The 13,780-nt window shown below is 48.6% G+C and overlaps 1 protein-coding gene across 1 annotated transcript; it reads right to left on the reverse strand.

Moving 5' to 3' along the window:
- Positions 1 to 906: 906 nt before the first annotated feature.
- On the reverse strand, positions 907 to 12,055 carry LOC310701316 (uncharacterized protein). The gene is made up of 4 exons (XM_083492036.1): positions 11,928 to 12,055; positions 9,243 to 10,240; positions 7,738 to 7,864; positions 907 to 5,877 (listed from the first exon to the last, which is right to left on the reverse strand). Exons 2-4 carry the CDS (start codon positions 10,032 to 10,034, stop codon positions 4,775 to 4,777), a joined length of 2,022 nt encoding a protein of 673 aa, XP_083348162.1. The 5' UTR covers positions 10,035 to 10,240; positions 11,928 to 12,055; the 3' UTR covers positions 907 to 4,774.
- Positions 12,056 to 13,780: the final 1,725 nt, after the last annotated feature.

A 13,780-nucleotide genomic window follows, 5' to 3' on the forward strand; every position in this document is an offset into this window, starting at 1 on the left:
TAATAATAATAATAATAATAATTTATTACTTACACCCCGCCCATCTGGCCAGGCCTCCCCAGCCACTCTGGGCGGCTTCCAACAGGATATTAAAAACACAATAAAAGATCAAACATTAAAAACGTCCCTAAACAGGGCTGCCTTCAGATGTCTTCTAAAAGCCAGATAGTTGTTTATTTTTGAACGATGAGGCTGAACGATGGGGATGGAGACACTCCTTCAGGTATACAGGACCGAGGCCATTTAGGGCTTTAAAGGTCAGCACTAACACTTTGAATTGTGCTCGGAAACGTACTGGGAGCCAATGTAGGTCTTTCAGGACCAGTCTCGGCAGCCACTCCCAGTCACCAGTCTAGCTGCCGCATTCTGGAATAGTTGCAGTTTCTGGGTCCCCTTCAAAGGTAGCCCTAAGTGGAACGCATTGCAGCAGTCCAAGCGGGAGATAACCAGAACATGCACCACTCTGGCCAGACAGTCCACAGGCAGGTAGGGCCTCAGCCTGTGTACCAGACGGAGCTGGTAGACAGCTGCCCTGGACACAGAATTGACCTGCGCTTCCATGGACAGCTGTGAGTCCAAAATGTCTCCCAGGCTGCGCACCTGGTCCTTCAGGGGCACAGTTACCCCATTCAGGACCAGGGAGTCCTCCACACCTGCCCACCCTCTGTCCGCCAAAAACAGTACTTCTGTCTTGTCAGGAATCAACCTCAATCTGTTAGCCACCATCCATCCTCCAACCGCCTCCAGACCGCAATAGGTCTCTACCCAGAGCGCCGGACCCAACAGAGAACTCGACTGCTTCCGCAGGTGGAAATCAGGCACCAGAGCAGAACTGGAAGGGGCGTTCAGCTCCTGAGTCCCACAATTAAACAAAGAGGAGCCAAAGGAAAATCTCTCAGAGACGGGTCCAGTTATTAGGCACTTCTTACGTTTTTCTTTAATCAGTTTCTATCATATACAATACCCTCTCTTACTGTTATAACGAGGACATGATGTCCTCAAGTCTCTGGAGTCAGAAATTGAGAGAACTGCGCCCCCAAAGAACAATTCAATGAAGAACTGTTTCCTCCCCCATCCCACCCCAAGAAAAAAATAATCTACCCACTACTAGTCAATGCACATGCAGATAACTCCAACAGACTCCTCGCTGCTTCAACCGTCTATCTAGATGCGTCATCCGTTCAACCGAGTGCATAGCTTCAAAGACAAGGACTCTGAGAGAGGCGGGTTCGCTGGCATCCCATAAATGCGGAAGTTTTCGATTGCCAAGCCAAGAGCTTTTATAGCAAGGAGGTGCACACAAACCATTTTGGGTGGCCCTTCAGATGATGGACTCCAGATTATCCCGTTTTGGAAACTGCCTGCTGGGAGTTCAAATCCAAAAAATTCCTTTGGTGGGATTTAATCTTTTTCCCCCAAGGGACTCCTGTGTGGGGTCCGCCATTTTGGAGAAAGAGTGCGGTTTGTTGGGCCTCTTTTGGCCTGATCACCATTCGCAGCAAGTCAGTCTTGATGCAACGTTCAGAGAGGTTTTGTTATTTCCAGTTTTTGGCATTCGGGCTTCTGTGTTATTACAGAATGGCTCAGGATAGTTTGAGGAGGTATGGAGTGGGGATCACCTCACAAGTCCCCACAGTGGAAGCTTGGTGCAAGGACTTCTGCTTGCGCAACAGGAGTTCCCCTCCCCCCACACACCCCAAAATTGACGGGGTGTGTTTGTGCCAGAGCAGCATGTGGCAAGAGGAGAGGCGGGGAATCATTCCGAGTGGCAAAATGGAATTCTTGAATGATGAGAAGAGTGCAACAACCCTCCCGTAGTACAACGTAGCAATAAGTCATTGGTTCCGTTAGCCTAAGGATTTCTGCTGGTGCAACAAAACTCCTGCCCTCCTCCGCTTCCCATGCACCCCTTAAATCTGTTCTGGAGTTCCCTCCTCCTGGGCAACCCTCAAAAGCAGATTTAGGAAGCTTCTGGGACAGAAAGTGTGGGATAACCAGCCACATATAATCAACATGCCTAAGTCTAATTAGTGCAAGAGGGGGTTAAGACCATAGAGTAAGCTGTCCTGCCAGGCTTAGCTGACCTGGGGAGGATATAGGGAATCAAGACTATTGTTCACCTACCTGAGAAGCTCAGCATGTGAAAAGGCTAGAGCTGGTTCTTGCAGCTCAACCGCATGGCTTTCACAAGCCACTCTCGAGTTCCTATACCAGACAGATGCCAATGACTCTGCCACCAGCTCAACTACATGAATCTGACCTTTGGAGAATTGGTAACTAAACCAATTTTTAACTTACCCAGTGTGTACATTTTCCTATGCTGGGGAAAGAGGGAAACTTTGGAAAGAAACTTTACAAAGGGGATGTTTTGGAACTCCGTTGGAAGGGCATACTTTTAAGATTCTCTCACCAAAGAGTACTTGTCCCTAACTTGGATCTTGTGCTGCCAGATTGAGGGTGCTGGATTCCACCCCCGATTCACAGCAGCTGCCCTCAGCCTCTCACCCGCCAGGCGCTGCCGGACTACAACTCCTAGCCAACGAGGCCATTGCGGTCCAAAGCATCTAGTGGGCAAGAGGCCGGGGTTGCAGGAAGGAGGCAGGATTAGACCTTCTTATTCAGACTGTAGACACAGATGAAGCTGACTCCAGGCTGTCAGGGCAAACTGTACTTTTAGCACTGGTTTTATGTATTTTACGTTCTGCTTTTAACCTGCTTGTTTTTATTTGAAGTTAATTATGCCTGTTTTAAACACTGCAAGCCACCTTAAATTTGGGAGAAAAGCAGGATAAGAATACATTAGATCACCATCATAATAGAAATAATAATGGTAATAATAATAATAATACAGTGGTACCACAGTTTTAGAACGCCTCCGTAGTTGAACATTTCGGAACTTGAACGCCGAAAACCTGGAAGATAAACGCCTCTGTTTTTGAGGCTTCCGCTTTCGGTTTTCGAATGTTTCGGAACTCGAACGGACTTCCGGAATTGATTAAGTTTGAAAACCGAGGTACCACTGTAATAATAATTCACTTTGGCAGGGTCAGCCAACATGGCGGTTCAAGTCCTACCAGCCTGAGCGGCCACGGTTGCAAATGGTCAGCCTTGACGGGCGCTGGAGACCGATAGCCCCCTAAGAGCCAGGTGTTCCCCATTCTTAATTTTACCCCAATGAAGCTTACAGCGGTGTGTGGGTACCTTGGGGGCCAGTCTGTGGTGTCCAGCCAGGTGGGAGTGGGGTGAATGTGTGTTCTTCCCCTACTCAGAGGCGAAGGCATGGAAACCTGCCACCAAAGCCTCATAGAGGGGTTTGCCATGGGGTCATACTAGCCTTTACTCCCCTCATCGCTGAGTGCCAGCCATGCTGATGAGCACTGGGAGGACAAAACATCTGGAAGACGCCAGGTTGCGGAAGACGATTTGTGTGCATGCAGCTACAGACTACCGTGGGGTTAATCTGGGATGGCAAAGCTGCAGCATTCTAAACTGCAGGTGTGGAGGAACCGTGGTTTGAACCAGAAATGGGGGGAGTTGTGGGCCGTCAGATTTAATGGGAAATGCATGGTTACCCGACCTATTGGGGGGCGGGGAAGCGAGTCTCTGTGAGCTTTAGGCTCGCAAGCATCCCCTTTTAAGTTCTGGAGATGAGAAGCATTCACTTCAGTTCTGGAACAAAAGCAAAAGATCTCTGCTTGGGGAAACCGTGGTTTGCTTGTTTATATCAGGAATGGGGGGAAGCTGTGGCTCTCTGGCTGCATCTCCCATCATCCCTGACTGTGCAGGCTGAGAAGGATGGGCGATGGAGGACAGCAACATTTGGAAGGAACCACTTTGACTACAGCCAGAGGAAACCAGCTAGAACAGTCTACGCTAAAAATTGGAGAGAGGAATCCCAAGAACAACGGCTGCAGAAGCGGGTGGAATTTGCAGGACTGGCTAATATGACGGCCGAAATAAGGAACCAGGATGACCATCGGATAAGGGACGAGTGGGAAAGCTTTGGAGAAGATGATTCCAAAATAAACTTTCAAGCTGGGGTAACTTTATGAGCAACTATAACGAAAAGGGGGGAAATTTGGGTGGGTGAAGTACCTGATATGGAGCAAAACAAGGTACAGTCATACCTTGGTTTGTGAACACCTTGCGATTTGAACGTTCTGGCTCCCGAACACCGCAAACCCGGAAGTGAGTGTTCCGGTTTGCGAATGTTTTTCGGAAGCTGAACGTCTGATGCGGCTGATGAGTACCAGGAAGCTCCTTCAGCCAATCGGAAGCCGCACCTTGGTTTCCGAACCGTTTTGGGAATCGAATGGACTCAATTAAGTTTGACAACCAAGGTACCACTGTATATCTAGAATGCCTCAGAGCACTGGGTTAGGAAGCCTGTAAATACTGTATGATGGAAAAAATGCGATGTATAAATTGGATATTGGAAAATGCATTAAAAAAAATAAATGAATGGCAATGCGCATCAAAAAAGAAAATAAAAAAGGGGGGAGAGTATGGCCCTCTAAGATGTGACTTGACTGCATCTCCTGCCTTCTCTGAGCAGCACTGATGGGAGATGGAATCCAACAAAATCTGGAAGGCACCATCCGGATTACTCGTAGCACAGGGATGGGGAACCATCGCCCTGGTCCTTGGCTGCGTTGCCCAAGGCTGATGCGAGCCCAGCAACACCTAAGAGGACCCCACAGCTCCCAACCCCCCTGGAGTACATGGTCGTCTGCATGGCGTCTCTCCCAAGGCATTTGGCGATGCTCCTGAGCTTTTACGAGGCTCCCTCGGGCGGCGGCGGCGGCTCCGACCGCTGCCTCTGCTCCTCCTCCTCCTGCAGCCGCAGCATGTTCAAGGCTTCCCGCATGTGGATCTTCTGGTGCTTGACCAGGACGGTGCGGTGGGTGAACCGTTTGCCGCAGGTGGCGCACTGGTGCGGCCTCTCGCCCGTGTGGACCTTCTGGTGCCGGATGTGGACGGCGCGGTCAGAAAAGCACTTGCCGCAGGTGGCGCACTTGAAGGGCTTCTCGCCCGTGTGAGTCCTCTGGTGGACCATGAGGATCTGCCACTGGCTGAAGCTCTTCCCACACTCGGCGCACGTATAGGGCCTCTCCCCGGTGTGGACGCGGTGGTGCTTGACCAGCTGCGAGGACGTGTTGAAGGACTTGTCGCAGTCGGGGCACTTGAAGGGCTTCTCGCCCGTGTGCGAGCCCTCGTGCTTCTTGAGGCTGGAGCCGCGGCTGAAGCCCTCGCCGCACTGAGAACACTTGAACGGCTTCTCCCGGACGTGCACCTTCTGATGGTTGTGGAGCTGTGACTTCTGGGCGAAGCTCTTGCCGCACTCGGAGCAGCCGAAGAGCTCCTTCTCGATGTGGACGCGGTAGTGGCGCGTCAGCACCGAGCTGACGGTGAAGCTCTTCCCGCACTGGTCGCAGGTGTAGGGCCTCTCGCCCGTGTGGGTCCTCTCGTGCGCCACCAGCGTCGACTTGAAGCTGAAGCACTTCCCGCAGCTCTGGCACATGAACGGCTTCTCGCCCGTGTGCGTTCGCTGGTGCGCCGCCAGCACGGTGCTCCGGCTGAAGGTCTTCCCGCACACGCCGCACGTCTTCTTCCCTCGACTGCGCCGCCGCCTCTTGACGACGACCGCTTGGCTCTGGCCTCCTCCGTCCCCGACGCAAGGGGCGCTTTTGGACGCCCTCTGCTCTTGGCGTTTCTCCTTGCTTCTTTGCGGGCCGTCGTCGCCGTGACTCACGGAAGCTTCTCCATCCTCTTGGGACCAAGGGATCCTGTTCCATGAGGACCCACAGATCTTTGCTGGCTCAGGATCCTGCAGAGGGGAATTGTCTTGCGCTGTCTCGATCACCCACCCGTCGTCACCTGCAGGGACAGACGAGAGAAGCTGAGAAGCTACGCAAGGACGTCAAGGAGGCCTGACCAGGCCAATGGTCCATCTCATCATATGAAACGCAATGTGCAACGCTTACAAATTTTGGGAGAAAAATACTAGGATGTGTAACTACCATATTGGCCAGAATCTAAGCCGTACCCGAATATAAGCCACACCTTTAAAATTCAAAGGGGGCGGGAGAGGGAAAAAAGGCAATTCCTGAATATAAGCTACTCCCTTAAAATTCTGCTGGCATTCACACCCATTCCGTTTTGCCGTATGTGTGTTTCAGCAGCGATATTCCAAAAAAGGCAAATTCTGTATGGTAGGGAATTTAAGCCGCACTTTAACTTTTCATGGTCAGAATTTGGGGGGAAAGTGCGGCTTATATCTGGGCCAATATGGTGGTGGTAATCATCATCATCATCATCATCATCATCATCGTAGTAGTAGTAGTAATAAAATTTTATTTATACCCCGCCCTCCCCAGCCAGAGCTAGGCTCAGAGCAGCTAACACCAGTAAAATTACAATAAAAACATAATGGGGGGGGGACAAAAAAACAAAACCAATTTATTAAAATATGGGTGAAAATACAATTTAAAATGCAGCCTCATTTTAATAGTAGCCCATAGATCAAAACCATAAGGGGAGGAGAACATAAGGGTCAGACTGAGTCCAAACCAAAGATCAGGCGGATCAGCTCCGTCTTGCAGGCCCTGCGGAAAGATGTCAAACTACCATGGGAGACAAATGATCCTAAACTACGTACAGTCAAACCTCGGTTGTCAAACATTCGGCTTGTTCTTGCCTGTTCGGCTTCCGAAACATTCGACAACTGAGGCGTAGCTTCCGATTGGTTGCAAGAGCTTCCTGCACACAAGAGGAAGCCGTGTTGGAAATTCAGCTTCCGAAGAACAATCGAAAACTGGAACACTCACTTCTGGGTTTGGGGCATTCGGGAGTCGAATGGAGCCATTCAAGAACCGAGATTTGACTGTACCCATTATTTGGGGTTTGACAGCTGGACAACGCAGATTCTTTGTGCCCTTACTTCTGCCAGAAGACTGACACTGATTCACCAGAAAGATAATGCTTTGGCAACTCTGCCAACATATGAACGAACTGCTTTTAGACGCAGGCTGAGTGTGGATAAATATAATGACACTTGGAAGGCATTTATAAAGATTATAAAGACTTGTTAATAATAGTATACTCTCTGGAACAATAGCATTACTAACAGGTTAAATCAGTAATGATACACTGAGATTTTGGGTATGATATACAATTTACAGCATGGGAGAAGTTATGGAATCGGGATTTAAAATTCACAGCATATTACATGTTGAAATAAAATTATATGAAAATGATGTTCCGTTGGTATTTAACTCCCAGTAAATTAGCAAACATGTATAAAACGGGGTCAAACGTATGTTGGAAATGGAAAAATAAGGCACCTTTTAACTTACATGGTGGAAATGTTAGTAAAAGAATTTTGGGAAATGATATATGAGTTAAAAAAATGTTTAAAATAATTTTTTTCTAAAAAAATAAAACACAACCTGAAGCCTTTTTTTAAAGGAATTATAGGTGTCAAAATCCCAAGGGATTTTATGTTTTATGGTGGAAATGTGACTGTAAAATGTTAATCTGAAAAACCACATAATCTCAAAAATATCAGGCATGGGAGATGGTGCCAGGGAGAAAAAGCCAACTGAAAGAAAGAAGGAAAGAAGGAAAGAAGGAAAGAAAGAGGAAGGAAGGAAGGAAGGAAGGAAGGAAGGAAGGAAGGAAGGAAGGAAGGAAGGAAGGAAGGGACAATGAAGAAGAAAAACCACACAGAGCCCTTACCCTCCGAATCAGTGTCACTGTTTCCTTCTTGCTTGACCTTGGAGCGAAGTGCTTTCTCCCTGGGGATAGCTGGGGACGGCTCAGCCGTGTGGAAGTTCAAAGCTACCTCCTGGATTAACGCCGGCCTCTGAAACATAGCAGGGTAGGGGGTGGAATCAAAATAGAAAAATGTATGCATATATGAATATCTCTATCTACCAGCTCCATCTATATCAGGGGTCAGCAAACTTTTTCAGCAGTCCACTGTCCCTCAGACCTTGTGGGGGGCCAGACTATATTTTGAAAAAAAATATATGAACGAATTCCTATGCCCCACAAATAACCCAGAGATGCATTTTAAATAAAAGGACACATTCTACTCATGTAAAAACACGCTGATTCCCGGACCGTCCACAGGCTGGATTTTGAAGGCGATTGGGCCAGATCCGGCCCCCGGGCCTTAGTTTGCCTACCCACGATCTATATATGAGAGGCTTATGTTTAGTTCACAAAAATTATACGTTGCTTGACAGTAAAAACAAACCTCAAAGCAGTTTATGGAAAAGATAAAAAGAATAAAACTATCCATAAGAAGAATTAACCACACCCCAAACCTTGGTTTTGCTAACCATTTCTGATGAAGGTAACGTTAATTTGAGATGGAAAGAGCTAATCACCTTCCTTTTTTTAGCTGCTAGACAACTTATTCCTCAAAACTGGAAGTCCCTGTATCTCGAATGACCATAGTAGAAACAAGAAAGGATGGACATTAGCGCTCTCTGAAAATTTAACTACGGAAGTCAAGGGATGAGCCGGAAAAGGAGAAGAGGATAGCTTCAGAGTGACATGGCACCCATATTAAATATGCAATGGTCTATCACTCCCAGTGGCACCATCCAGACTCGCACTTGACACTTTGGGACAATTTTATTCCATAAGGGATCTGTATTTGGTGGGTGGGGAATACGAAGGGGGCAATGTTGGCTGGGGGTGTGTTGTTATTTCATGTTATTTTAAAAAGTCAATGAAATACACTGAAAAAGAGGAATAAGGAATAATAGCAATAATTTAAGGCTTTCGGAAAGTCAAAATAACAGATCAAAACTCTCATCAACCATTCTATAAATTTGGGCAGGTCTGGCTAAACAAAAATGTGCTGAGCAGGTGTCGAAAAGAGTGCAAGGAAGGGAACCTGCCTGATATCAAGACAGATCAGCCAGAGAATGTACAAAACGCAGTTGTGAATTAATGCACATTCTCAAGCCGTGTTGGAGATTGTGCACAACGACTGGAGAATGTACAAAATCAAGCTGACGTATGCACGTTTGCCAAGGCTTGTTGGAGATGATGTATGATGGCTGAGAGACGTGCCCAATGTCCTCTTTGGGTTTTGTGCACATTCTCCAAGAGGTCTGGAGAATGTGCACAACGACCGGCTGTTATGCAGATTGGCCACTTGACTTCCGTTCCACACGAAAAACGAAATGGAAGCACCCCCCTGGACGGCTTCAAAAAAGTGCTCTCACCTCCCGCTCCAGACGCCTATTTTCTTGCCGCCTGGGCACAAAGTCCTCTGCCAGGGCCACCGCCTGGTCACATGTCTGAGGGCAGCCATCTTTGACCCAGCCCTGAAGCTCCGAGGGCAAGATGGCCAGGAACTGCTCCAGGATCACCAGCTCCAGGATCTGCTCCTTGGAGTGCCTCTCCGGCTTCAGCCACCGGTGGCAGAGGTACCAGAGGCGACTACAAGCCTCACGAGGACCTTCGGCCTCCTGGTAGCGGAACTCCCGGAACAGAGTCCTCTGCACCTCCATAGCGGCCAAATCTTCTCTGAGGAGATCCTCCCTCGCCGTCCTCTCGTCCTCCATCTTGGGGGTCCTGCAATCCCCTTTGCTTTCCCTCCTGAGATCCGGCAGGCCTCTGAACTTCCGGTAGGCCTCAGCTGCTCCTTCCATGGAGGCCAAGCAAGACTTGGAGTTCTCCCATGGCTCAGATTCCAGTCGCTCGGGGTCTGCCCACCCCGCGTTGCGGGACTTGGAGGCGGCCCGAGGGTCCAGGTATTTCAACCGCCTCTCTCCCGGCTCGTTCGTCATCTTCTCTGGGACTTCCTTCTTCGTGGGGCCTCGGTCATTCCCGGCCTCGAGTTCAGGAGTCGCTCGAGTGGCTCCCTCCGACGCCCCGCCAGGCTCGGGGCCAGTTTGGCGCAGCTTTTCCTCCGGCTGGTTCCCGCTTCCGGACACTGACTGCTCCATGGGGACCCGGTCCCGGAAGTCTGTGTTCTGAGTTTGTCCTTTCTCCGGGACCATTTTGTGTCTCATGATGAATTCTGGAACAGCGGCCGCCCGGGTCACACTCTCACGGTCTTGGATTTGATCAGGGATGCCAGAACGCAAATACACGAAAGTATGCAGGACAGACGGACGCAGCTTGAATTATCCACCCATTCTCTGGCTCCTCCAACAAGAGGCTTAGGGCATGTTTAGGCAACACGGCTGTTTCTCTGCTGGAGTTGAGGGGGCTTTTCCTGGGAGATGAGGAAAAGGAAAAAAAGATGCAGAGAGATGAGAAAGAATTGGAAAGATACATGATTACAGCAGCCAAGTTATACTTATGGCGGCGAGACTTTTACATGCACAAAGACAGAAAGACTCGTCAGTACCAACAACTGAGGAACGGTTACTAAAATTATTCGAGGTGGCAAAATTGACACGTTTCATCAAAGAAAGGTTGTGATTAACATTTACTAAAGATTGGAAACCTCTCGTAAGACTTTTTGGGTGAATAAGATAATGAAATGACGACATTTGGGTTCGAAGTATGAAGGTGTAATAATAATAATTTATTATTTATACCCCGCCCATCTGGCTGGGTTTCCCCAGCCACTCTGGGCAGCTTCCAATAGAATATTAAAATACAATAATCTATTAAACATTAAAAGTTTCCCTAACTAGGGCTGCCTTTAGATGTCTTCTAAAAGCCTGGTAGTTGTTTTTCTCTTTGATATCTGGTGGGAGGGCGTTCCACAGGGCAGGTGCCACCACCGAGAAGGCCCTCTGCCTGGTTCCCTGTAACTTGGTTTCTCGCAGCAAGGGAACCGCCAGAAAGCCCTCGGAGCTGGACCTCAGTGTCCGGGCAGAATAATGGGGGTGGAGATCCTTCAGGTATACCGATTTATAGAAAGTACAGTGGTACCTCGGGTTAAGTACTTAATTCGTTCTGGAGGTCTGTTCTTAACCTGAAACACTTCTTAACCTGAAGCAGCACTTTAGCTAATGGGGCCTCCTGCTGCTGCTGCGCTGCCGGAGCACAATTTCTGTTCTCATCCTGAAGCAAAGTTCTTAGCCCGAGGTACTATTTCTGGGTTAGCGGAGTCTGTAACCTGAAGCGTCTGTAACCCGAGGTACCACTGTAGCTGTGCTGGATGTTATTTTGGAGTGGACAAATCGAATAATGTTTCTATATAGCTGATAGACAAAGAATTGGAAGTTCTTAAGTTTCTTAACTCCTTCTCTTTTTTTTAATTGCCCCCCCGCTCTTTTATCTATTTCCCCCCCCTTTCTCCCCCCTTTCCTTTTATTCCTTCACTCTCAATCTATGTTTTCATAGATACCTGAGAATAGTGGGGCTCGAACCCCCAACCCTGAGACTAAGAGTCTTGTGCTTTTGTCTTGTGCTTTTGCCAACGGAGCTACATTTCACCCAAAAATCACGTTGCTGGGCTGGGCTGGGGGGTGACGATGGGAACCCACAATAAGTTTTTCAGGGGGGCGGGGAGGTGCAAAGGAAAACAATGAAAGGCTAGCTTCTCTCTCAGACACACACAAAATACCCAGGAAGAATACAGTAAGCACCTATACAGTTGGGCAAGGCTTTCCAGCACTGCAGTGGGTTGGACTAGATGACCCTGGGGGGATCCCTTGCAACTCTATAACTCTCCTTCCTTGGAGGTTTTCAAGCAGAGGTTGGCTGGCCACCTGCCATGGCTGCTTGATCTGAGATCCCTGCATTGCAAGGGGTTGAGCTGGATGACCCCTGGGGGTCCCTTGCAGCTCTCCAAAGCTAGGTGCTCATCCGCAGCCGCCCCCCACCGAGCCTTTGCCCTTCTCCTGTCCCCGCCAGCCCAGCCACTCATGCGCACTGGGGGCTGCGCCCAGCCTGCTCTTTTCCCCCTTTTCTTTTTCTGCAAGGTGCAATGCAAGGAGCTGCTTTACCTGCTCCCGCGAGCGCAGGGGCGCCTGGTTGCAAAAGGGCGCGCGGGAGGCCAAGCTGCCCGGACGCGTCGCCGCCTCCTCCTCCTGCGGCTGCTGCAGCTGCTCCGCCACAAAAGGCGAGGAAGAGGAAATGATGGCCTCCCCCCCAAGGCTCCCGGTGGCTTTCCCCGTCCACTCTGGGAAAGGCAGCCTCGGTCGGCTTAACCCTTCCGTGCAAAGAGAAGAAAGCTCGACAGCTGCTTGCTTGCTTGCTCTGCAAGGCTGCAGCCTTCGCCCCGTTTGCCTGGAAGAAAAGAGCTGCTCTCAGATCAAGGCAGCTGCAACCCCTTTTGGAGAGGGGCTGGGATTGGGCTGTCAGGCTGCAATCCGCAGGGTCAGGAGGGTGCAGCGAGGCTGCAGTCCGCAGGGTGAGGGTCGTACTCTAAAACTGCAAGAGAGCCAGTGTGGTGTAGTGGTTAAGAGCCGTAGACTCATAATCTGGGGAAGTCGTAATCTGGGAATCTGAAAACAGCTAAATTTGTTGTTGTTTTTTAAAAAATATTTTTATTACATTTTTCAGATACAAACTCCAAGCATACAAAAAATACAAGAAAAAAGTAAGAAAAAGAAAAAAAAGAAAGAAGAAAAAAACCAACTTTCCAAAGCTTTTTTTTATACAACCTACTGGACTTCCCCACATCTTCCTCACCCTGCGTTCTTTACAATAAAAATATCAGCAAATTATTACCTTGTTTCGTGTCTTATTTTGTACCTTTCAAATATTATGTTTTTAGATTTAAAATACTTTTTATCAGTTGCTTAAACCTTAAATTAAACATAATATTACTTTAAATTTCAACCTTTTCTTAATTATCACTTAATTTCCTGTTTCACCAAATCTGATTGCTGAAGCTAAAACTTCCAAATCATGCAAGTTCTTAACATTCATACAACTTATAATATTTTTGTAAATAGTCCTTAAGTTTTTTCCAGTCCTCTTCCATTGTTTCTTCTCCCAAATCTCGGATTCTGCCAGTCATCTCTGCCAGCTCCATATAGTCCATCAATTGCGTATGCCACTCTTCCAGTGTGGGTAAATCTTGTGTTTTCCAGTGTTCAAGCAGTTCTGTCTCTAGTTTCGATTTTTCCACCTGGAACCCTACTTTTTTGTCCAGTTTAAAAACCTCTTGAATTTGAGCATAGTGTAACCAATCTCGCACCTTATTCTTTAATTTCTCTTGGCTCTGCAACCTCCAACTATCTCCAATTTTTTCTATTATTTCCCAACATTTCGGCCAGCCGGCTTCCATATTGGGATTTTTTCGGGCCTTAGCCTCTATTGGTGATAACCATCTCGGGGTGAAAACAGCTAAATTTGTGGGGGGGGGGGAGGAGGTAGAAAACAGCTATTCTGGCCAGTGGTGGATTTATGGCCTGCGGGTCCCTGCGTGTGACATGTCTTTTTTTGGGGGGGGAGCTTATTTGTTCACCCAAATAAGCGTGACTATGTCAAAATTAGGGGTGTGCTGGTTGTTGGCACCCGTCTGTCTTGAGAGACAATGGAGTGCGCCTCCAGAGGTGAAGTCAAACTGCTGTGTTAGGAGCACCAAAGCGGCCTCCCTGGGGTGCCAGCCTGGGCAGGGTGTCTGGAGGTCCTGGGCTGTCCAGATGACAAGACCTCCAAAGGAAATCAGAGGAAGACAGTTGGCACCAGCTTGGCTGCTTAGGGACTCCACTCTGGGTTTGTGTGGGGTTTACTCCTCTCCTGAGCCTTAAGGTCCATGAATAATCATAGTTTAGAGGTCCTGGGTCCTAAGGAAGTTAGATTATCCTCCACCAGGGCCAGGGCCTTCTTAGTGATGGCTCCAACCTGG

This window comes from Podarcis liolepis, assembly GCF_965112155.1.
Source record: "Podarcis liolepis genome assembly, chromosome: 2".
Classification (NCBI taxonomy): Eukaryota; Metazoa; Chordata; class Lepidosauria; order Squamata; family Lacertidae; genus Podarcis; species Podarcis liolepis.